The sequence below is a fragment of the Pinus tabuliformis genome, chromosome 4_2 (genome assembly GCF_031772625.1).
Source record: "Pinus tabuliformis cultivar Carrire ecotype Pingquan chromosome 4_2, CPIR1, whole genome shotgun sequence".
In the NCBI taxonomy this organism is placed as follows: domain Eukaryota; kingdom Viridiplantae; phylum Streptophyta; class Pinopsida; order Pinales; family Pinaceae; genus Pinus; species Pinus tabuliformis.
Genome location: NC_142304.1, coordinates 596,666,108 through 596,693,113, shown reverse-complemented (window position 1 = coordinate 596,693,113; position 27,006 = coordinate 596,666,108). Strand labels below are relative to the sequence as shown.

The 27,006-nt window shown below is 39.0% G+C and overlaps 1 protein-coding gene across 2 annotated transcripts in view; it reads left to right on the top strand.

Annotated features, from left to right (window-relative positions):
- The window catches only part of LOC149170708 (rhodanese-like domain protein), a 292,286-nt gene that overhangs the window by 63,155 nt on the left and 202,125 nt on the right, over window positions 1-27,006 (top strand). For both annotated transcript variants that reach the window (XM_089423995.1, XM_089423996.1), the window contains exon 2: window positions 20,333-20,494. In XM_089423995.1, the coding sequence (XP_089280121.1) occupies window positions 20,333-20,494 (162 nt within the window). The remainder of the gene's footprint in view (window positions 1-20,332; window positions 20,495-27,006) is intronic.

Sequence of the window (27,006 nt, the reverse complement as noted above, 5' to 3'; positions counted from 1 at the left end):
TCCTCCCAAAGAGTTTATGAGCATCATACCAGATATGTCAGAGTGGATCAAATGCAATATATCTGTGGTCTTGCTATTACTTGAGGGGAATGGTCCGCTTGTAAGTTTTCCTTTGGCACATCCTGGACATACACCGTCATGCTCTACTTTGAACTCAGGCATACCTGTCATCATCTGTCTCACATTGGGTAGAGCCTTATAGTTAAGATGGGCAAACCTCCGGTGCCATAGATCAGATTGTAGAGATGTGTTGTAAGACATAGCTCCCAATGGACTTCCTCGACGTTGATACAAAGTGTCAACCCTGAACCCAAGAGTAAAAGCATCTTCAAAATTTCTTTTCCAAACACGTACCTTTCCATCGATGAATGCTACCTTGTTCTTTTCCAAACACGTACCTTTCCATCGATGAATACCACCTTGTATCTTTTGTCTTCCATTGCCGAAATGGACACCAGGTTCTTCTTGAGATCAGGTACATATAGTACTTATTGTAAATGAATTGTGTTACCTTGATTCAATTGAAGGGTAACATTCCCTACTCCCTTCATGGGATAGGTGGCATCATCTCCAAGGATAATCTCCAAGTTTGTCTCCTTCTCTATCAGATTAGAGAGAGCTTCCTTGTATCTGGTGGAGTGTCTTGAGGCGCCACTACCAATTAGCCAATTCCCCAAAGTGTCTGGTGGAGAGGTAGTGGAGAGGGCCGATATAAGATAGTACTCCTTTTGCTTATTGTTAATAACATTTGATTCTTCATACTTGGAGTTCCTTGCTTTCTTGGAGGGTTGACCATTTCCTTGATGTCCCGCATTCTTTTCTCCTTTGCCATTGTACTTGCCATTCCTTTGATTGTTGTGGTTGAAGTTGCCCCTAGAATGATTGTGATCATCATCATGTGATGTGTCCCTTCTATTTGGACACTCCCTTGCATAGTGGCCAAAATTATCGCAAACAAAGCATTTGCTCTTCCTTCCTCCCTTAGATCCAGGCTTTCCATTGAAATGACCTTTAGACCCTGCATTATTTCTCCTTTTGGCATGAGTCGAGAATGCAGTGGGGTTGCTTCTATTAGAAGGCATTTCTTGCTCTACCATTCTCGTTTCTTCTTGAATGCATCTCGACATCAATTCTTCAAACCCTGGAATTCGATCATTATTGAGAATAGTGGTTCTAAACATATACCACTCGGGTGGGAGTCCTCCAAGGTTAGTGATAGTAAGTTCCCTGTCAGGAATGAACTCTCCAATTGAAAGTAGGTCATTCTTGATTTTAGTGATCCTTAAGAAGTAGGATTGAATATCCTCGTCGTTGCCCTTCTTAATATCCTTTCAACTTATTTTTGAGAAATAAAATTTGATTAGCATCACTAATCTTGAACACGCTGACCAACCTGTCGTAGATCTCCTTGGAGGTGTTCAAATCGGAGATGTTGTCAATGGAATCTTTGATAATCTTCTTCGCTTTGACTGCAGATCTATTGTACTTGGTCTTTGCAGCAGTCGGTGCATTTGAAGGAGGCTCAGGGATTTTACCCTTCACATAATCCAACACTTCTTGTTCTTCCAAGGTGAAATCAAGAAGCATCTTCCATCCATGATAGTCAGATTTTTCACGAAGCTTGTCTTCAGTGGGGAAGTGGGATGAGTAACCCATTGAGCCTTTTGTTCTTGTCCAACTGTCTTTGGTGATTGCTCTTTCACTCTTGCTTGGGCTTTGTCTTCACCTCACCTCTGATACCATGTAAATATTAGGTAACAATGGTATGTTCTATATGCTTAAGAGCAATTTACTTCAATTTCTTTATTAGCCCAATACCAATATACAGTTTAGTAATCACATCAACATGAAAGTAAAATGCAGATAGGACATAAACATAAACAGTAGAAGACAAGCCAAGACAAGAGGACACAAGATGTGGCACCAGCCAGGGATAAACCCCAATGTGGGGAAACCCTTGATCAATTCTTCTTATATTCTTCAATAGTTCATCAGAAAGAGAGATAGTACAAATTACAAATCTGATAATCTATGACTGCAGCGAGAAGCCTTAACCAGAAAAGTCAACTTTGGTCAAACAAGGACAGAATTGTTCCTCTAAACAGCTCGGTTAAACCCAGTCAACTTCGGCCTCCAACAGCAAGCCCAGTCAGCCTGAAACAGTCCAAAAAAATCCAGTGAAAAACTGGTCAATGAAAGTCAACCGGCAGCTGGCGCTAGGGCAGTCAACGCTGGTCAAATGAAAGGTCAGATTGCCTCGATTTCAGTGCCCATATCTGCGGCCTGCTAGGACAGAGCTGCCTCACCCAAACTGCAGTTGAAACAGGTCAATGCAGTCAAACAACAATCCTGCAGTTCGGTCAACACTGGTCAACGTAGTCAAACAGGAAAAACGTCCTCCTTCCTTCGCATGTGTGAGAGACAGCTGCCCAGATTTTTGTACCTAATCACAACAGGAGAGAGAGAGATGATGATGAAATGACTTGAGGTCTCCTCCTTTTATATGCAACATTGAGGATGAGCTGGGGGTTTAAATCCCTGTTTTGCTTGCTGGCAGACCGTAACAATTTGTCCATAAAGTAATAAATTCATATCTTCATTTGTACATGTCGGAATTGGATGATCTTTAGATCCATCCTACACCTCTTGGAGAGAGGAATCCATGAAAAATATCAGCTGTCATAAATAAGATGACCCATGTGGAGTTTGGCCCTAGTTGCCAATTTTAACAAAGTGGAAACCCATAAAGGGAAAAAACCACAATTTGTTATTATTGTGATGCAAAGGCAAGCTCTTACTCCCTTATTACATCTGAATTTTTGTAGGTTCCAACCTATAAGAGGCTGCTACCTCAATTTCTTCTACAAGCTACAACATGCAAGGAAGCTCCAACTCCCATAGGTTTTTTGCAACTACAACATAGGAGGCTCCTAACCGCAACAGGTTACAACCTGTTCTTTATCACGCTACAACTTGAAAGGAGACTACAATCCCCTGACTTGTACAAGAAACAACATGCTGGTTTACCTAGTCTTCAATTATGCATACCTCCATCTCTATCTATGCCTTTTCTTCTCTTCAAATCTGTTTCACATCAGTTTCATATGTGCCAGGTAACTCACAAACAATAGCTCAATCAGCTTTCACATACTCACTAACTCTCTTACCATTTCAGTCTTCCAACCTCATACATTTTATAAACAAGCTTTGATGGCTGTTAGTATTCCAAACATGAATATGAAATGACAAGTCTTGTCTCTTCTCATTCTAAAGGTGTCTCTTCAATTCCAAAACTGTTTCAACTTTTGAATATTAAAATACATAAAATGAATTTCAACATATTCAAATAAGATGCGTTAAAATTCTTCATTCCAATAAAATAAATTTCAACATATTCAAATTACATGCATTAATATTCTTCTGCAACACATTTGCCATTTCCATAGCCTTGCATCTTGCCTTTGTTTGTGCCTTTGCCTTTGTCTTTGCTTGTATCATGCTTGTCTCTGCCTGTATCATGCCTTTGCCTTTGCCTTGCATCACAACAATCTCGTCAAACAAATCAGTCTTCAAATCAACCTTACACATAAAACATATGCAAGCATTTATATCACAACATCTGCAATGCATTCTGTTCTCTGCAACTTGCCAGCTCAACATACCATACATACCAAGCAACACAAAGATATCATACCAAGCATCAGAAACATATGTTGTACAAGTATACCTTGCTGCTCACAAGGGTAGATCACATTTCTGTTAAGCAAGCATTACAACAAGCATCACAACATCAACTGTGCATACATCTATGACATCAAAGACCTATCTTGCTGCTCCTTTGCTACTCCTTTACATCACATCTTTGTCTTGTATTCTCATTCTCATTGCCTTTGCCTTTGCCTTGCCTTGCCTTGTACCTCTTCAACACTAATCTCTGCTGCATACTGCATCTCACAGAGCCATAATGCATCAAGCTATAACAAGCATCAACATCATCAAGCATCAACATGTATACCTTTGTTCTATCTTGTTGCTCATACCTGCTCACACACATATGGTGGCCACACTTCTATCAAGAACCACAAGTATCAAGCATCACAAGCATCAAACATAGCTTGCTGCTGCTCCTTTATCTTGCACCCAGACATACCTTGCAGCTGCTCCTTTATCTTGCTCTCAGACATACCTTGCTGCTGCTCCTTTGCCATCAATGACAACAATGCCTACATTTGACCTATTTTGGTTATTAGTGGAGATTGATATAAATTTCAAAGTAAAATATCAAATTTCTGTTTATATGCATCTTACCTCTTGCCAACTGTTTCAGTACTCGTCTTTGTATTATCCTTGCAAGAGTTTGATAGCCAGAGCTGGTAAAATTGTTGAGCTTTTACACAAAACGGTTGTGATAATTTTGATTTTTTTGATTGTGCTGATAGGTGTGTTCTGCAGCCCAGTATGGGGTAGATTGTCACAGTGAATGAGTGTAACATTAATGTTATGTCAGATTTTAACATATAAAAAATATAAAAAACAATGTACTCTAATAATTATGTTTCTAGGTCTGCCATTTTAACCTATGTCATAGGGCTTGCTGAATTCGAACCTTCGAGGTTTGAAATTTAGCGAATCTAAATTAAGTTTGTGGAGGTTTGGCGATGAAGTTCACTGGCTAACCCATACAATCTATTTTTTGGAAGAACAAAAGCCTTTTTTAATTCTCGGTTATTTCCAAAATGGAGAGAAAATATCACCAGTTTCATTGACCTATGATGTAGCTAGAATAAGCATACAAATGTGGGCCATCTAAAGTGACTTGGAGAAGGAAAAAGATGCCCAACCATTAAAACGCTCACCTGCTTGATTGCCCTCTCTCTAGACACTGAGAGGTTGATATACATACGAATGATGTCTAAAGCTAGAAAATTGATCCTTCGAATAGAATTAGTGTGGGATGAACGAGATACCCTAAACTGTGGTCTGAATGTTAGTGGAACAATGCTGGTGAGTATTCTTTGATTGTATAACTGTGCTGGCTAAAATTCACAACAGTCCTTTAATTTTTGAGAATGTGATTGTTTGTAGAAGAGGTAAGCTTAAGATATACTTTATAGCATATATTTACTACAGGTTATATATTATATGTTTTTTTTAAGTGTGGTTCACGAACACTGGGTGGCTGCTACATCCGTGGGAAAATCCAGGTAGATCAATCCGAAGGTATTTACCTATCGGCCAAACAAGCAGGGCCTAAATGCAAGGGCCCTCCTCTCTCTTTGATATATAAACGGTACCATTGATAACATATCTAAATTCTTAGCCAAAAAGAACATAAAAACTTTATTCAAATCCTTTAAAACCCTAAAGCAATTATTCAGGTCTCCTAAAGATAAGATGTATCCAGTGCTTGGTCTAGGAGTTTACCTAATTCCCTATTCGTGTGGCAAGTCTTATATTGGCCAAACTGGTAGGTCATTTAAAGCCCGTTTGAAGGACCATATCGTCGTCGTGACTAACGACTAGTTCTTGAAGTCAGCTCTGGCAGAACACTCCTTCAAAACTAAGCACCCAATTAGCTTTGACCAGACTAATCCTAGCCCTCGCTCCTTTCTAGTCCACCTGCCTGATTCGTGAAGCTATCGAGATCGAAAAGCACCCAGATAACTTCAATAGGGAAGATGGGTACAACCTCAATGACTCTTGGAAACCCCTTATCCATTGCCTTAGTCAATGACCTCCTTTCATTTCATTGCTTTTGTTCCCCATCCCTCTACCCTCCCATGGTATCCCCCTTTCCCTTATTTAAACCCTCTTTTCCCCTGGTTTATCTCTCGCCTCTTCTAAATCCCCCCCCCCTCTCTGTGAGTCTCATCCCCTTAAAGCCTTTCAATTTTGTAAAGTTTCCTCAAACCTAGCACTTGGTAGTAAATCTGAAACAAACCTTTACGCGATTTATTAATTTATGCGCAACTAGTTTCATAATGAAAAATGCACTGCAAAAACACACAAAAATAATCATTACACATTGGGCACACGATATACCCATGAAAACCCACAAAGGGGGAAAATTCTCAAACTTGTTCTATTAAGAACTTGATGGCCCATTAGAGGAAAGATACAAACCATTTAAGCATCCTTGTTGCTACTCCCTAACTCCCCCTTACTCCCTTTCCCAGGCCCTTGCCTGACTTGCACACTTGAGTGAAATCCCTCCACTCAAACCATGTACAAGGTGTTTTCACCTCTCCCTCAGATATCCTTTTATAACTCATTAATGACTAAAAACCCTAACCCTAGATCTCAATGGCCAAGATTAAATCTTGCCATCTTAAGATCAATGGTTGTGACTTAATCTCTCATTGAGATCACTTAAATCACTTAAGTGACTCAACTTTATAATAAAGTCACTTTTAATCATTAAATACAAAAGGTACTTTATAAAATCACTTTACAAAGTTTATCATCTAGAGAGGCAATCTTCCACATGCTAAGACACCAAGCCATTGTGGAAGTCCTACTGAGCTACACAATCCAACACTCCCTCTTAGTGAGGAAGGTACTTCCATACCGGATTCGTCTCCAAGCTCATCACATCTACTGTAGCTGCTCCCTCTGACACAAACGCCTGTCCCGCTACCTGACATGGAACTTGAGCTTAGAACCATGCTCCTAGAAACCTCTTGCTCCTGAGCATCCTACATGGCTATCTCTAACCATGATTTCTCTGAGGTTGTTGAATCTTCCTCTGAGACTTAGTACCACTGGCCTTCCTGGCTCTTGCACTCATTTAGTTCCAATGGCTGACCATCCTAGTCTGCTATGTCAACCCTCTGTTGCATGTTGCCCGCTCCTGTTGCCTGGATTTTTTGCATATTGCCTGTTACCACACAATCTAGCAGGGGTCTTAGAAGGGGTTCTTAAAAGACAACTACTAGACCAAATGGCAACAATGGGACAAGGACCCACTGACTTTCACTGATGGGAGGACTCTCGATATGGATAAATCACTAGAATGGTAGGATCAATGACAAGGTATGAAGTGATTTCCAAAGCCCATTCAAAGGAGAGACTCATATAATGGTTTAGTTGCTTCAAAAGCAAGATAAAGGCTCTCTAAGAAAGGTTTGAGAATGGGAATCAAGATCTGGGGATTTGTGATGATACCACAAGATGAGGTATCCTAGAATCAAGATCTCCTAGATGGAATAGGACCTCTCAAATAAGCCTTTGGAATAAGCAATTGCTTCCAAGATAGTTATGGCTATGGTTGAGAGACCTAGGTTGGGTCCACACTAGACCTAGGGTTTTAGGGTTTATCATGAAAGAGACACCTCCAAGGAGGACTCTAGGTCAAGCTATGACAAAGGGAGGGTTAAAATTGAACAAGCCTTGGTTGAAGGTAACCCTCAACAAGTCTCTCACTATAACGTTGAAGGTTGGCTTCCAAAGTCTGAGTTAGGGCTTAGCTTTTCTCACAAATGAACTGTTGAAAACTCATGAAACTTGGCGAACCTCTAGAAGAGACAACAACGTAGTAGTTTGTCCAAGTGAAAGTGTAGAATCATCCCTCTAGAGAAATTTGTGTCATGCCCTAGCAAGGCCGTCTAGGTGAGAGATTGAAAATTTTGGGAGGAGAAAAAGAAGGGGAAAGGGGGGTTGACCACCAAATTCCCTCGGATCAGTGCCTTGTTCTTGGGCTATGGAGTCTATGTGATTCGAAATCTGACCAAAATTGTCTTCAAGGAGGCTAGAAAATGATGCCCTAGCAAGCACTTTCTAGCATTTACCTACCCAAGATTTATGGATTTTCATGGAAAGAAAACAAGTTCTGCTCCACTAGGAACATTCGTCTACTTGTTATCAATGAGTAACATGCACAAATTTGCAATCTAACATTCTTTTACATTGATATTCAACAATTAGGGCATGAAAGAACAATAACTGGTTGCATGATTTCCACACATTAGACATTATTATGCAAATATCTTTCAAAAGAATACTTACATGACAACAAGAGATATATTCAAATCCAACATGAAGAAAATGGCTCCAAGAGAATGCAAATTTCACCTCCAAAGATATCGAAATGCATCAAGAGATCTCTAATAGACAAACCAAGAAAAAGCGTGAAATTATCTTAGGAGAGAACTAATCTCAAGTCAAGTGATGATGATTTACAAATGAGGCCTCACTTGTATTTATACGAGCCTCTAACAATTTTAATTGGTGAAATTAGCCATTGAAATGACTCTAATGTGCAAGATAATAAATCTAATGGTGACAATCCCACCAAATAGCTCCAAAGACAAATGATAAGCCTCTAAAGAGGGCTGAAATGATTGAACAATAGTGCAAATGGGCTGCTGGAAGGCCTAGATAAGTCCTCCACGTGCCAAATCAAAGAGGAGGGCTCTCATGAAGATGACCAAGGGGTTGGTCCCTTGGTTTCCAAGCAAAACATCTGTGGTACCTCAAGTGGATGTGGGGGGGCACAATGAATGGTCTCATGGGTCTCCAATTGGATCAACATGTCGATACTCCATCCATAAAGGCTAGAATGATGATACAAGCCCTCCCATGTCTCCTTAGGTGAGACAAAACCTCATCTAGGCCTTGGATCATATGCCAAGTGTCTGGTGCAAGTATGTAGCTGGCTAGGCAAGGTGGTCCGAGTACATCATCATGTTTGTATGACTGGAGCACGAGCAAGCCAAATTTGGTGCTGAAGGATCCATGGTGTGGCAATCTATGCTTTGCTTGGGGAGGAAGCCCATGGCTCTCAACGCTCACCCTACAAGTGCCACCATGACCCTCTGGAGGGCTTGGATCCCGTATACAGAGGCCAAACCCAAGGCGAAGACCTACCTGCAATCCTGTATAAGATCCAATGTGTCTCCTCACCTTCCAGTGCAAAAATTCGTTAATGCAATAGAGTAAATAAGCTTACAAATTAGGGGTACAAGTGGACACTTTACAGTGGCATGCCCTTCCATAATGGGCTTTAGAATGTATAGGTGCCCCCAAGTTCAAGAAGGAGGTTAATAAAGAACCCCATGAAGTGGTCTCGACCTCCAAGGGAGTCACAGGTCCACGGTACATCTGTCAAATGCCAGGTGCTATGTGAAATAATGGCAAAACAGATTGGGGTAGTAGGGGTAGGCTCCAAGCGACATGCCATGGTACAAGGGTAGCTATAATGAAGGAAGGCCGCACATGGGTGTACAAATGTAGGAGGGAGCAATCGTGGTACAGGAATTACCTCGACCATTGTTTTTCTACTCTTCTTCATATTCCTTTTGCCTTTTATTAATTTTTTTTCTTATTATTGCTCGGTGCTCTAGGGAATGAGAGCATGATGTGAATGATATAGCAGTGAATACCCCCTTAAGGTTGGGCAGTTCATCGCCCACTAGGGGTTGGGACAATCATGGGTTCTTTAATGATGCAGGGGGCTCAACTTTATAATAAAGTCACTTTTAATCATTAAATACAAAAGGTACTTTGTAAAATCACTTTACAAAGTTTATCATCTAGAGAGGCAATCTTCTACATGCTAAGACACAAAGCCATTGTGGAAGTCCTACTGAGCTACACATTTCAACAAATTTCTTATAGTTGTTTCTGCCCCCTCCCCCCCCTCTTGGTCTTCTCTACCGCTTTGCCTTAGTTATGCATTAATACATTTTATAATTGCTCGCTCTATACAATTTAAAATTGCAAAACCCAATGCTAATTCTATTAAAAAGCTTTCATAGTGATTTCTTTGTTCCTTCTAATTTGGCTCCCCTTTTAATTTCTTCCAAACCATTGTAGTTTCTTTCCCATCTATCTCCTATCAATTTTCCTTTTAATCTCTTCTATATTAGTGTAGCTTTGTTCTTGTCTCTCTCCTTTCAAAATTCCCCTTTCTGTATAATAGTTCCTTCCCCCTTTTCTAATTAATTGTATATTATCCTAATTAATAATTATTAATAAATTAATTTAATTATTAATAATTTAGTTAATATCTATTGAAACCTCAATCTCTTGTTGGCTAATTATTCCTCCTCTCTTTTAAAATTTCAAATGTCTCTCGATTTTTTTTTTTTCTTTTGTTGTTTCGAGGAAATATCCGGGCAGATTGACCCAAAGGGATCACATCTCGCTGGCTTATTAGCAGAGCATAACCACAAGGGTGTCGAGGAGAATTGATCTCATGACCTCTCACTGGCACGGTGCTTTAGCAATGGGAATTCGACCATTTGAGTTAACCCTCGGGGCTTAAATGTCTTTCAAATGTTGGGTTCTCCATTAAACAATTTAATATTTTATCATTCTTTACTATTTTATTAATACTTTATCATCATTAATAGATCCTTTAAGGCTATTAATAATATTATTATCACTACATTAAATTATTAATATTTCATCCATCTCCTTGACAATTAATAATTTTATTATTATTTCATCTATTGTCTATTATCTTTAATAGTTATCACTTACCTCAGCATTCTATTTTCTTTCTATTGTTTGGTCCTAGGTCTAATATTTTATTAATTTATTATTAATTTTTTAATATTTTATTATTAAAATATAACTCGGTCAAATTTTTTATGAATTGATCTCCATTTTTAATTCAAATGAACGTTAATATCAACGTTCATTTATTGTTGCCAACACCTCTCATGCTTTATAACCCTGTAGGCACCCTCTTCCGATCCACTATGATCTGCTTCTGTCCCTGATGATGGGTGGTGAGTCCACCTGAAACGTTTGACATCTCTAAATCTACACACAATAGAAATCCAAAAATTGACATACAACATATATGAAAGGTTATTTTTACTTATAAAGTAGTACTATATAATATGCTATAAAATATTTATATTTTGAAAAAATATATATGGACGAACCTTATTATTAAAATTGGCAACTAGGGCCAAACTCCACATGGGTCATCTTATTTATGACAGTTGATATTTTTCTTGGATTCCTCTCTCCGAGAGGTGTAGGATTGATCTAAAGATCATCCGATTCCGACATGTACAAATGAAGATATGAATTTATTTATATTATGGACAAATTGTCAAGGTTGGCCAACAAGCAAAACAGGGACTCAAACCCCCAATTCATCCTCAACGTTGCATATAAAAAGGAGACCTCAAGTCATTTTACCATCATCTCATCTCACATCTCTCTCTCTCCTCTTGTGATTGGGTACGCATTTCTGGGCAATCTTCTCTCTCACACGTGCGAAGGAAAGGAGGACAAATTTTTGTTGACTGTATTGACCAGCGTTGACCGAGCTGCAGGGAGGCTATTTGACTGTGTTGACTTGATGCGTTGACCTGTTTTGACTTCGGTTTGGGTGAGGTATCTCTGCCCTAGCATGCTGCAAATTTGGGCATAAAAATCGAGGTTATTGACTGTACTAAAGCTGGCCACAGGGTTGACTTTCGTTGACCAATTTTGACTGGGTTTGACCGAGCTGAATTGAGGAAGGAATCTGCCCTGTTGACTGGCATTGACTTTTCTGGTTAGAGCTTTTTATTGCTGTTACAAAATATTAGATTTGTAAATTGTACTATCTCTCTCTGTTGAACTATTGAAGAATATAAGAAGAATTGATCAAGGGTTTCCCCACATTGGGGTTTGTCCCTAGCTGGTGCCACATCTTGTGTCCTCTTGTCTTGGCTTGTTTTCTACTGTGTATGTTTATGTTCTATCTGCATTTTACTATCATGTTGATGTGATTGCTAATTTGAATATTGATACTGGGCTAATAAAGAAATTGAAGTAAAATTGCTCTAAAGCATAGAACATACCATTGTTGTCTAAAATTAACATGGTATCAGAGCTGAGGTGAAGACAAAGCCCAAGACAAGCTCCATGATAAATCTGACTATCATGGATGGAAGATGTCTCTTGATTTGACCTTGGAAGAACAATAAGTGATGGATTATGTGCAGGGTAAAATCCCCGAGCCTCCTTCAAATGCACCAGCTGCTGCGAAGACCAGGTACAATAGGGCTGAAGTCAAAGCAAAGAAGATTATCAGGGATTCCATTGACAAGCGTTTGGTGGCCTACATCTTCGAATTGAAGACCTCCAAGGAAATCTATGACAGATTGATCAACATGTTCAAGGTTAGTAATGCTAATCAAATTCTATTTCTCAAGAACAAGTTGAAGGATATTAAGAAGGGCAAGGACGAGGATATTCAATCTTACTTCTTAAGGATCACTGACTTCAAGAATGATCTACTTTCGATTGGAGAAGTCATTCCTGACAGGGAACTTACTATCACTACCCTTGGAGGACTCCCACCCAAGTGGTATGTATTTAGAACCACTATACTCAACAATGATCGAATTCCAGGGTTTGAAGAATTGATGTCGAGATGCATTCAAGAAGAAAAAAGAATGGTGGAGCAAGAAATGCCTTCTAATAGAAGCAACCCCACTGCATTCTCTGCTCATGCCAAAAGGAGAAATAATGCAGGGTCTAAAGGTCATTTCTATGGAAAGCCTAGATCTAAGGGAGGAAGGAAGGGAAGATGCTTTGTTTGCAATAAGTTTTGCCACTATATAAGGGAGTGTCCAAATAGAAGGGACACATCACATGATGATGATCACAATCATTCCAGGGGCAACTTCAACAACAACGAACAAAGGAATGGTAGGTCCAATGGCAAGGGAAAAAGGAATGCGGGATATCAAGGAAATGGTCGACCCTCTAAGAAAGCAAGAACTCTAGGTATGAAGAATCAAATATTGTTAACAATAAGCAAAAGGAGCACTATCTTATAGCGGCCCTCTCTACTATCTCTCCTCCGGACACTTTGGGGAATTGGCTAATTGATAGTGGTGCCTCAAGGCACTTCACCGGATACAATAAAGCTCTCTCTAATTTGATAGAAAAGGAGACAAACTTGGAGATCATCCTTGGAGACGATGCCACTTATCCCGTGAAGGGAGTAGGGAATGTTAACCTTCAATTGAATCAAGGTAACACTATTCATTTGCAAGAAGTACTATATGTACCTGATCTCAAGAAGAACCTGGTGTCCATTTCAACCATGGGGGACAAAGGATTCAAGGTGGCATTCATTGATGGAAAGGTACTTGTTTGGAAAATAAATTTTAAAGATGCTTTTACTTTCGGGTTTAGGGTTGACACTTTGTATCAAGTTGGAGGAAGTCCATTGGGAGCCATGTTTTGTGACACATCTCTATAATCTGAACTATGGCATTGGAGGTTTGCCCATCTTCATTATAAGGCCCTACCCGACGTGAGACAGATGGTGACAGGTATGCCCGAGTTCAAAGTAGAGCATGACGGTGTATGTTCGGGATGTGTCGAAGGAAAACTTACAATGGGACCATTCCCCTCAAGTAATAGCAAGACCACAGATATATTGCAATTGATCCACTCCGACATATCTGGTATGATGCCTGTAAACTCTTTGGGAGGATACCTATATTATCTCACTTTTATGGATGATTATTCTCGCAAAACTTGGATCTACTTCTTGAAGAAGAATGATGAAGTGTTTACCTGGTTCTGATACTTCAAAGCCTTTATCGAAAACCAATCAGAGAAGAAAATCAAGATATTGAGGACTGATAATGGGACCGAGTACAAATCCAATGAATTCCAAGATTATTGCAGAGAAGCTGGCATTAAGAGGGAGACTACAACACCATACACTCCCGAGTAGGATGTTGTGGCTGAAAGGAAGAATCGTACTATTGTAGAAGCTGTTCGTGCCATGCTTCATGATCAAGGGCTTCCGAAATTCCTATGGGCTGAAGTTGCAAATATCGTTGTGTGTTCAAAATCGATGCCCTCATCAAGCATTGGACTCCAAGACTCTTGAAGAAATGTTCATTGGTAAGAAACCCGATGTCTCTCATTTTAGAATTTTTGGAAGCCCCGTATATTTTCATGTGCTGAATGAGAAAAGAAGCAAATTGGGTGCATCTAGGAAGAAAGGAGTCTTTGTGGGCTATAATGAAAATTCTAACGGATATAGAATTTATGTGGCTGGTCAAAGGGAAGTTGAGATAAGTCATGATGTCACCTTCGACAAAGATATGGCCCTCAGAAAGATCAACAATCTTCCTATCCCAGGGAAGGATAAAGAAGCTGACACTAGAAAACAGGGTGCAAAAGAAGATGAAACGATGCCGGATGTTGATGAACCTATGGATCCTATTGATCCTCCTCCTCCAAGAGGAGACCCTCATGGCTTAGGGAGACTCTCGAAGATGCCGAGAGACATATTGCACCAAGGGGGACTTTCCGTGAAAGCAAGGATACTTGACCGTCATGAGCACTATCATTCAAAATGAGCCTTCATCATTTGAAGAAGCCGTGAAGCAACAAGTATGGAAGGATGCTATGAATGAAGAATGCATGTCAATTATGAAGAATGATGTTTGGGATGTGGTCCCTAGACCCCAGGACAAATCGGTTGTCACCTCTAAGTGGCTCTACAAAATCAAGCATGGAGCTGATGGAAGTGCAGAAAAGTTCAAGGCTCGCTTTGTTGCTTGAGGCTTCTCTCAAAAGGAAGGTGTAGATTACGATGAGATATTTGCACCTGTTGCCCAATACACCACCATCCGCTCGATCATAGCCCTTGCTGCCTCGCAAGGATGGAACCTACATTAGATGGATGTCAAGACTGCTTTCTTGCATGGTTCGATCAAAGAGGAAGTTTATGTGGAATAACCCGAGGGATTTGAGGTTCATGACTGGGAATCTCATGTATGCAGATTGAAGAAACCTCTCTATGGTTTGAAGCAAGCACCTCGGGTTTGGTATGAGAGGATCAATAGCTATCTGATGAAGCTAAAATTCACTAGAAGTGAAGCCGATCCGAACCTTTACTTTAAGGTTGAAAATGATAAATCTCTCATTCTGGTAATTTATGTGGACAACCCTTTTTGACAGGTGCAGACCCTCTCATTCACAAATGTAAGAGGGATTTGGCTTTTGAATTTGAGATGAATGACCTAGGATCGATGCACTACTTCCTAGGGTTGGAGCTCTGGCAAAAGCCAAGTGGAATTTTCCTATCTCAAGGAAAATATGTAGTGAAGATATTAGAAAGATTTGGGATGGTGGACTGCAAGCCTGCGACGACCTTGATGGAACTTAACTTTAAGAAGTTATGTGGCAGTGCTGCCGAACCTGAATTGGGAAATGCTTCTGAGAGCACTGATGTTCTTGGTGAACTCCCGTCCGAACATATGTTTTGCAGTTAACACATTGAGCCAATATATGGTTGAGCCTCATCATATACATTAGATTGGTGCCAAGAATCTTTTGAGATATCTTCGGGGCACAATCACTCATGGACTGAGATACACTGCCAGAGATGTGAGGCTGCATGGTTATTCTGATCCTGATTGGCAGGTAGTGTGGTGGATCGCAAGAGCACTTATGGATCCTGTTTTTGTTTGGTTTCTGCTTCGATATCGTGGATGAGCAGGAAGCAGAAATCGGTTGCCTTGAGCACCGTCGAGGCCGAATACATAGCTGCTAGTATGGCCTCCTGTGAAGCTGTTTGGTTGAGGAAGCTCTTTAGTGAGCTGTTTGGACATGTGCTGGATACCACCGTGATCCTCTGCGACAACCAGAGTGGGATCTGATTATCAGAGAATCTCGTGTTTCATGATCGCTCCAAGCATATAGATATCAGGTACCACTTTATTCGGGATATGGTACAACGAGGAGCAATAAGGCTCCATCACATTGGCACTGATGAGCAGGTCGCCGATATTCTGACGAAGCCCCTGGGGAAGGTCAAATTCTTGGCCTTCCGAGAACGACTTGGAGTCGTGGAGAGACCCTCTTATGAGGGTCCTGTATGATATGAACATTGAGCTCTGGGAGCTCCGGGGGGCTTGGGGTACTTCTTGGAGCGATGAGCAACCATAGGGTGAGTGGTTCAGCCTTCCCCTAGTGGTTTGCTGTGTACAGGGTGAGTGGTTCAACCTTCCCCTGTGATACCCCTTGGCGACATGTAGGTAGGATGAGTGGTTCATCCTTCTCCTGTTGAGACATCCTACCCATGCAGTTTGGGACTCATGGGAAGTACCTCTCATCTGGCCAATGAGTAGGGAAATGAGGATAGGGACCATAGTACTACCGATGGACGCATCGTGTACTACCATACTCCCTATGCTAGGATGACCGATATTGATTTGGGATCATTGGAATTGATATCGTGTCAGTAAGAGTGGTATGAGACACTCTCTTTTGATTGGAACTGACCAGTGTTGCGGGGGAGCGCTCCCCCCCTGATCCCGCTCCCAATCCGCGCTCCGCGCGGGAGCGACTCGGGAGCGTGCTCCCTAAAAAAAATTTCGCTCCCTGCCTTTTCGGGAGCGTTTTGCCTTTTTTGCAATTTTTTTTTTTTTGTAGTAATGTTCGAAATGCAATTGTTTTTTAAAGAAACAAATAATTTTTGAGTGGGGCACCTTAATGATCAAGTCTAGGCCCTAGTATTGATATGTTATTCATGGTAATGTTAAATTCTTAAAGTAAAAGTGACATTTTCTTTAATCTTCATTTTCATCCTTTTACTTAAATTTTTAACATTACCATGAAATGACTCAGGATGTTTGAGAGTGGTTTTGGTCTCATTAGATTTCATATGGAGAAAGTAGAATTTTAGATTTCATTCAAAATCCAGTAGACTTATCAGTTTTTTAGGATTTCAGGATTGGGGGATTGCAATGTTTCCATTGAATTTTGTCATGTATTAGGGTATGGAACTCGTATTTAATCAAGAGCACCAATCCCTCTATGTACCTTGATGTTAGTGACATTGGTTGTCGAACTCCTCTATCATCACTCAAACAAAATCTTGACTTGACATGCTATGTTTTTTCTATCATATGTTAATGCTTAGAGGGTGATATTAATGACAAAGATCCCTATACAGATACAGAGGTAATGACAAAGATAACTCTGGATATTAATGCGTAGAGGGTGATATTAATGACAAAGATCCTGATTTTCCAACAAGACTAAAAAATCAGACATTTCTCGTGGTGGCAAGAGGCCCAAGCATAAGAAATAGATAATAGATTTACTTCCCCTTTCTAGTTTCTAGTAGCTTTTATAACTATTGACTCTTTCATATTTATTATGATATTTTTTTAAACGATATATGACATTTTAAGTTTGAAGTTGGCAATTATAACTCAATAGTAATGAATTATGAATATGATGCTTCATGGAAGTTGAAAGTTGTTTCATTTCATTTCATTTTATAACATTTCATTTCATGTTAGATATTATTTGTTGTAATGGTTACACTTAGCTTACAAGTACAACTTTGGTGATCAATGATGATAAATGTTATATATTGAATTTTGAAAGCTTGAAACTTTAAGATTGATGAATCATGAGACTCAATATGTTGTATGTTACTATGTTACTAACTTGTGGACGTGGTTGATGAAGATTATAACTTCTAGATGATTGTTGTTATATGGTTCAATCTATGTTTTTTTTGTTTTTTATATCTAATTCATTATTCTACATGTTTTTGTTGACATATATGTATCAAAATATAAAAAATATATATATTATATAAAAAACGCTTCGGGATTCGCTCCCAAACCGGGAGCTTCTGAAAATGTCGCTCCCGCTCCCGCTCCCTGCTTTCGCTCCCGCTCCCAAGTAACATTGGAACTGACTTCGGGTCAGTAAGAGTGGTATAACACACTCTCCTTTTATTTGGGACCGACTTCGGGTCAGTAGAGAATGGTATGATAGATTCTCGATCACTTCTTCTTCTTCATAGTTCAGCAGAGCAGAGCAGTGCATTGATGGCAGAGATAGTACAGATTGGCAGATGGATTAGCAGAGGGAGTTCTCCCTAGTTGAGAGGGAGTAATAAAATTGGCAACTAGGGCCAAACTCCACATGGGTCATCTTATTTATGACAGCTGCTATTTTTCTTGGATTCCTCTTTCCGGGAGGTGTAGGATTGATACAAAGATCATCCGATTCCGATATGTACAAATGAAGATATGAATTTATTTGTATTATGGACAAATTGTCAAGGTTGGCCAGTGAGCAAAATAGGCACTCAAACCCCCAATTCACCCTCAACGTTGCATATAAAAAGGAGACCTGAAGTCATTTTACCATCATTTGATCTCACATCTCTCTCTCTCCTCTTGTGATTGGGTACACATTTCTGGGCAGTCTTCTCTCTCACATGTGCGAAGGAAAGGAGGACAGATTTCTGTTGACTATGTTGACCAGCGTTGACCGAGCTGCAGGGAGGCTGTTTGACTGCGTTGACTTGATGCGTTGACCTGTTTTGACTTCGGTTTGGGTGAGGTATCTCTGTCCTAGCAGGCTGCAGATCTGGGCACAAAAACCGAGGCAATCTGACCTCTCCTTTGACCAGCATTGACTGTACTAGGGCTGGCCGTAGGGTTGACTTTTGTTGACCAGTTTTGACTGGACTTTTTCAGACTATTTCGGCTGATTAGACTTGCTGTTGGAGGCCGAAGTTGACTGGGTTTGATCGAGCTAAATTGAGGAAGGAATCTGCCCTGTTGACCAGCGTTGACTTTTCTGGTTAGGGTTTTTTACTGCTGTTATAAAATATCAGATTTGTAAATTGTACTATCTCTCTTTGCTGATCTATTGAAGAATATAAGAAGAATTGATCAAGGGTTTCCCCACATTGGAGTTTGTCCCTCGCTGGTGCCACATCTTGTGTCCTCTTGTCTTGGCTTGTCTTCTACTGTTTATGTTTATGTTCTATCTGCGTTTTACTATCATGTTGATGTGATTGCTAATCTGAATAGTGATACTGGGCTAATAAAGAAATTGAAATAAAATTGCTCTAAAGCATAGAACATACCATTGCTGTCTAAAATTAACACTTATCCATACCTCAATGGAAAATTTGAATTTGAACAAAGCTTTATCCTTGTTGAACCCAAACTTGAACCTGAACCATGTGACTTATATTTTAACAAGTTAATAAAATATATAAGCCAGCTTAATCCATCTTAACCCCTGGATCTATCAAGCTTTTGAAGGATCAATTCCCTAAGGTGTAAAACTTTCTCCAAGTTTTTGCATTGTTAAAACAGTTTACACCTCCAGGGATTTGATCCTTCTTGGCGCTTGATAGATCTGGGGTTAAAATGTATTTAAGGTGGTTGCTATTCAGATGTACATGTTTAGCAGTTAGCTTACTTTTATCTGTCGTAGTCATTAAAAAGGACATTTACTAGTAGTGTTCTTCTATCAATTTATGACTAATTAAATGATGCAAATTGGAAATTTCTCAATCTGAATATAGACTACTAGAAATGTGTGATTCAAAAATAGTTCCTATAATTCTTTGCTTCTATCATGGAATTCTCGAAAGAAGGAATAAGTAAAAATAAAAATATCACTGATTTCTTTCAAGTTAAATACAGTTTGGATAAATTTTCCTAGAAAGCAGAATTGAAGTATTCAAATTCTAACTGAATTCTGCCAAATGTAAGAATTTTCGTACTAATTTACTGCTTGAATTCTGATCTAATGTAAGAGTCAAAACCTTTAGAAATTTTCCTACCATTTGCCGTCACGAATGTTAATATAAAATACTAATCTGCTCAACCACATAGGTTGGCATTGACAACCAACCTCAATCGGATGCATACAATAATAAATATGAATGGTCAAGTTAATTCTTTTACTGCATGACTAGCATTCTTACTTTGGATATCTCATGAGTTTTGTTGGTTCATTTAGTTGCAGCAATTTATCTTACTCTCTGTCTACAGGTGCTGGAAATTGTTGTGATAGTAAAAATAAACATTGTAACTTATGTGTGGCTTTTGCTTCTGAAGTTCCATCTTTCGCTCATGAGCATAGTTGGGCTTCTCTGTAATTCTCAATAATTTGAACAGGAGTTTGACATGACCATTAGTTCTACTTGCCATTTATTAGATCAATAAATATTTCAGTATTTTCTACGAATCTACCAGATTCTATTATTGCTGGTAGGAGCATTAGGTGAGACCATGTTGGTTCTACCCCTAAATGATTAATTTGTTTAGTTAGTTTCTAATTTAGTGCAATAAGATTGTTATTCTTCAGAAGCATATAGTTCCTTTTACTCCCGATGTTCAATGGAGTATGCAGCTTATAGTCCATCAGAAAGACCGTTATTTATGCCCATTTGATCTACCACTTGTTTTTGATTGAAGCACTTAGAAATAACTTAAGTAATAGTCTTTGTGTGAACTTATTTATTAAGTCCCTTATTTTATAATTTGATCCCTTCTGATTATTTATAGCTTGTTTTGTGGCTTAGGTGGGGGGAAAAATGAGCTCATTGGAGAAGCATATTACTGCGGTTGAATCAATTCCTTTGTTTAAAGGTTGTGATTTTAAACTTGCTTCATGCCATCGCCCTTTGGACCAAAGGATAGCCAAGGAATGTGGTTTCACCTCTCTCTCAGTACGAGCTGTGAAGGTAATTGTGGTAGATTTATTACAAATACAATTGTTACATTGTCTTAATTCTTCTCATCTTGTGTACATCGTTCATAAATACATGTCATCTAGATCTGGAAAAGAAATATTTATGTTGGTATCTGCATACTTTCTTTTTTGTTTGGTATGCTAGGTGTATCATAGTGATGCTCCTTTACCCTTGGAATATTTCCTTTCTACCTTCTATTTTGTTTTTGCACCTGCCTCTTAATGCCAAAGTTGAATGGGTTCTTATGTTCTCTGTTCTTCCATAGTCATTACCTTCTGCACCTATGTCTGGATGGATTCCGACTTTAAAAGAAAGAAAGAAAGGAAAACAGAAAGCAATCATATTCATGTCCACAAATGATTAAAATAGGTCAATCGGACTAGAAAGTACAACATGCCATAGGGTAGAGCCCGAGTGCTCAAGGCATGTCCTAGAGGCAAATTGAGTAGGAGGCATAATAAAGAGTACAAAGGGGTAAACCTAATAGGTAAACCCTAGACGAAGAAACAAGAGGAGAAGTATTAATCTGCACCAGAATTAGAGGGGAAGCTAGCACCATCATCAACCGATGTGAAGGTAACAACACAATGCCTGAGGATGTCTTCTAGGGAATGGCCTAGGCTAAGAGGGCCATAGTGTCTCTCAGGTAGTTTAAAAATTTTCACGTTTGTCACATCCATACTTTTGCGCATACACACACCTAACGACATCCATGCAAACACTGCCTGATGCAGTACCTGAAGCATTTATGCAACAATGTCTAATGGAAATAATTTGATTAACACAATTAGAGAGTGTGTTTTAATGAGTGAATGTGATCATATTCAATAGATTATCTTAGGAAATACTTACTAGTAATTTACATCTAAATTAATTATGACTTTCGAATTATCAAATGTACCATCTGGATTTTGGATGTTCTTAGAACCAACATAGATCCATCTTAACTTTGGATCTACCAAGTGCCAAGAGGGATCAAATCTCTCAAGATTCAAATTTCTTTTTGAGTGCAAGACTTGAGGAAAGGTTTGCACCTCGAGAAATTTGATTCCTCTCATTGCTTGGTATATCCTTAGTTAAAATGGATCTATGCTGGTTCTTAATAATATTATTTATATTATATAAATTTCACATCTCTCTCTCTCTCTCTATATATATATATATATATATATTTTACTTGGAATGAAAACATGGGAAACCCCAGACTCCACATTTTGTGGATGGTAAACCGGGTAAACTATCGACCTTGATTATGTGGCCTTGCCCCAAGGGAATCACATCTCTCTATATAAAAGTATTCTCATTTTTAATTTTATTAAAACCTTGATTTAATCTCTATGGAATATCTATGGAATATTTTTAGTAGTAGTGAGGATAGAGGGTTTAAATATATCTCAAAAGTAATTATAACCTTTTTGCTTTTAGATTTAATTAAAAAAAATGTTATAAAATTAAATTAAAATAATATATATATATATATATATATAAGAGAAACAGGTAGCTTTATATTATTCATCAATCTGGTAAACGGGCCAATACCTTTACATTCATGGTCTGATCAACATCTGTTGTACTCCATAATTGTTCAAAATAAGATCTATTGCTACTCTTTTTATGATCTCCAAAACAGGCCATTATATAATACCATTTTAAAATGTCGTTTTACATAACATTTAACAAAATGACGGATTCTTATAAGACAACATTCCTAGAGGTTCGCTGGCTGCCACTGCACTGCCATTTTCATCCACTATTTGCATTGGAAGTTCTGGGATTAGGTTCTCCTCAGGCTTGCCTGACGGTTCTGCTTCTGGAGGGGGGATCATGGAGTCCAAATACCTCCTTGAGAACCCCAATAGCTGCAAATTCCACTGTCACTTCTATGCCATCTACCTTGGAGCTGAGGTTGTCAACCTTTGTGGCCAGGTTGACCACTGTTAACCTGAGTTTCTCCACGTCCTCTCGTAGAGCCTTGACCTTCTGCATCACCAAAGAGAAATGCGAATGCACTTCCATTATAATTTGCTCCACGACATTGTCTAATTTGATCAAATTTTCCTCCGTCATAACTACAACTTGAACCAGCCTAGAGCTATCATCGCCTGACTCGATTGTAGAAGCCATGTTCAGCCACGATCGGAAAGTTACCGATATTCTGAGCATTTCCAACCTTATCATTCGCAATTTATAACCAGGGATACTCCCAATTTCGCCTTTTGTCTTCATTGTAGAGCATTTAAAGTCTCTGCTCTGCATTATCTTGTCGAATTCACCAGAGTCTTGCACCCTATCTTTCACCCTACGAGAATACATTCAACATTTAATCCACAAGCAAAGGGTTTTAGCACTGACTTGCAATGTGATATATCCCATAACAGATTTACATGTCATATGACATTTACTATCCATGAGAGTGACAGGTGCCATCGCTAGTAACCACTTTTATGAATGGTCTGAGCTTGATTCCAAAATCAAGAGCTGTCTCTTCAAGTTTGTCATTATTAATAATCCTTGAGGCTTGAACGATCCAATTTGCATTGCAGATTATTTTATCCCCCATCTCCTTTGTAATATTCCAGATGTTCATCATGGGATGTATTGAAGTGAAAGATCTCCTTGGTTTAGGAAGAGAGCGTCTTGTTCAAGGCCTGCGCCTTTATTGGCTTGGTCATTGGCCAGTTTATTGTTCTCTCTTTTTATATGAAGAAATGAGTGTTGAAATATGTAACTAGGTTCGGTCTTCATAATGGCATATGTAATATTGACTTTATATATTCAATGGAAAGAGAAAAATAAATTTATTATTATTGTTCTTGAGGCATGGGTTTCATGCTCGAGGGAAATTTATTTTAGGTCAAGCTCCCATTGAGAGCTTTCCAGGATTTGTCATTGAGTCCATAAAATCAAGAGTCATTGTCATGTATGAATAACCCTTATTGGGCATGTTACATATTGTAAGAAAAAATATTCGAGTCAAAGACAAAGTAAAAACTCCTCCAAGACCTTGTCAAATGCAAAAGATCAAGTCGGCCTACAAAAGTGTAGTCGGCCTCCCTAGAAGGTAAAGTTGGCCTATTTGAGGGATCAAGAAGGGCTATATAAAGAGCAACTCGGCCTCACTCAAGATACATTCGGCAAAGCATACAAGAGTTTGATATAAGAAAGAAAAGAAGTCTATTACCCAACAAAGAAAGAAGGAAGAAGAGCAAAGTGTTTTCTGATCTGTTTTGGGCTAATATTCCTCCAAACGTGCGAAGACTAGGGCATCATCATGCAGCTAAAGAAGCCGAAAATTGCAGTCCCTCAAAGAAGCCAAAGTTTGGGTCAAGGAAGGTCAATTTGGCAAGCCGAATAGTCAAGAGGAGAAGAAAAGGCCAAGCGAAGTCAGAAAGAGGCAAATCGAACCATATTCCAACCACACATGTGACCTAGGGTTTCTGCAGTAGAAGCTGAAATTACAGATCTGCTACAACCATCTAAAAACTTTGAGTTAGGGCCGAAATTTGAAGTTGTGACACAGGTTTGACTAGCGTTGACTTGTAGAAGAAGAAGTTCATCTAGAGGAAGCATTGACTTGGTCTTGGAGGGGTTGTAGGTCAAGGGTCAAAGGTCTTGGAATTTGTCAATTGAAGATTCTATAAGAAGAAGAATTTTGTGGGTTTTCTTCTCAAGCTTGGAGAGGTTTTGGCCCTGGCTGATAGCTATATTGTGTCATTATTCCTCATGATTTAGTAGCTATTTGATGAAGAATAACACAAAATAATAAACAAGTCAAAGAAGAACCTAATTAATAAAAGTAAAAAGTCTTCACAAGCAGTTATCATTGCTAGAGAAATCACCTCATCTCTTTGCCCTAGATTTCTCAACATGGTATCAGAGCTAAGGTAACAAGTCAAGGAAGGGCAACTCAACAAGGGACACTCAAGCTCTCAAAGATCAAGGTTCTAGAAGGATATCAAGGGCATCAAAGAATCAAGAAGATCCTCTCATCTCCAAGGCATTTTGAAGACAAAGGCTACATCATCATCTTGAAGGAAGTGTCAAAACCCTAGATCAATCAAAGAAGTCCATAGTTAAAGCAGTCTTGGGATCTTCACTCAAATCATCATCACAAGGAAGGAGAACTCAAAAGACCCTAACTCTACTTGAATTGAAGAAATCATCAAATCAAAGCATCTTGAAGTATACTCATCCAAGAGAAGTAAGAAGAAAGGAGCTGTTGGCATCATCAAAAGACTCAAGGTGATCTCCCTCTCTTTGGAATCAAGGATCACTTTTGAAGAAAACCATCTTCATCAAGAAGAAGTTTTCTATTATCTATATCATCATCAAATTCAAGAAGGCAGCAGGTTGAAGGAGCATCTTCACAAGTAAGTATATTTATGTCGACATCTGAATCGTCAAAATGTCTTTTTGCAAGGAAAACAACAAATTGGTTGGGGCTTCAAACTTTCTTGCATGGAAGAAACAAACAGATCTAAACCTCATAGAAAATGAGGTCATGGAACATGTTGAGGGCTCAATCACCAAACCTCCGAAGGAAGATTTTCAAACACTTGCAAGGTATATGAAAGGGGAAGTAAGGGCTCCAAGGATTCTCATAGAATCCATTAAGGATCCCCTCATTCCCTTTGTATCAAAATTGGAAACATCAAAAGAAATATATGACAAACTTGTAGAATTGTTCTCCGTAAACACTGCAGGAGAAGTAATCTCGTTAAGGCAAGAACTCTACAAGATGAAGATATCAAAAGAAGAAGGAATAGCCTCATACTTTATGAGGATATCTGAAATAAGAGATCAACTACAAGAATTGGGAGAGATAATGTCTGACAAAGAGATGACTACCATAGTGCTCAATGCACTACTGGAAGAATGGGGCAACTTCACATCAAGTATCTATGGGAAGAAGGAAGCTACTCCATTCAATGATTTGTGGTCACTATGCAAAATTGAAGAAACCAGGTTGAAGGCAAAATCTGATGTAGGATCAAATGAGCAAACCCAGGCATATGCTGCCATGGCAAAGAGAAAAGGGAAGTTTGGGAAATTTGGTCCTCAGAAAAGAAAGAAGAATATGGCAAAGGTTCAATGCTATGGATGTCAAGAATATGGGCACTACAAGAGAGATTGTCCTAAGCTTAAGAAGGACAACAACAAAAGAGGAAGGGAAGAAGCCCATATCACTGAAGAAGTAGAAGAAGTTGAAAAGAAGAAATCCAAGAAGGAGGAAGTAAAAGATCTCTACTATGATTAAGATAGTCTTCTTCACCTAATTCTTTTCAAGTTTTTGTTTTAAGTTTTTTCTGTTGTGGTAGAAATCACTAGAAGCATGATAGGATGCATCTTGTTAAGAAATAGCATCATAGAAGCATACGATTGAAAGCAAGAGCTCATGACATCATCATAAAGAAGCATGAAAGATAGCTGAAATAGAAGTCTATAGCAGTCACCTATAGAGTGATGTGGCTCATGATAACCTCATTCGAAGCATAAGTAGCACTTATGGGAAAAAGAAAGTCATCTAGCATAGAGCTCATCATACATCATTCAAGAGGAGCATTTGCAAGATGAGGATGATCAAGATCCTCCGTTGGAATCTTCATTGGAAGGTTCACCTACTGGAAGAAGCAAGTGTCTCGTCGAGAATTCCACCTTGTATGGGATTCATGGAATGATGGTATGATGTTATAAGAAGTGAAGTATGTCAGGGTGATTGAAGTTCTTTAAATCAAGGAAGCTGCTGAAGGAATTCTAGATGACCTAAACGAGGAAAAAGTGGTATTTATGCTTGTATTTGATAAAATTGAGTCATGTCATATAGTTGCAGATAACATGGATAAATGCTCTACCTCAAGAGCATGATCAAAAGAAAGGAATCTCTCCCTTTGGAAGGATGCATGAAGGCATGGTTCACACATTGACTAGATGAAATCAACATAATATGTCCTCATATGGAATATGAGGTGATTGACAAAGTTGAAGGAACTATGATTGGAAGTTCCTGGGGAGAAATGTGTGAATAAAAAAAGGAAGAGATCATGGAGAAGGCAATCAACATCCAAGGACTAAAAGATCTGACTATGATATCTCCATGGGAAAGATATAAAGACCCTAATGAAGTCTGAAAAATGGGACCCTTGACATTGTATATATTTTTGGAGATGTGTCAATATATATGCAGGATGTTGATGCAAACAAGGAGATGTCATGATGAAAGACCATCACAAAGGTAATTTTGGTTTAATATTCATTTTCTATTTTTGAACAATATCTAGATGGGCTAATGTAGGGCTACCAAGGAAAGAGCTGTAGATGTCATCTACCACTGATATTCATGAGATAGGATGAAAGATCCTGAAGGAATCATGACATGAAGAAGGTAGCAGGGCAGGAAAGAAGGCTAGATATGGACTAATGGATCACTTTCCAATGAAAAGAAGGATGACATGACTGACATAATTCCTGAATGAAAGTGATGGATGGTTTGTGCCCTACAAGAA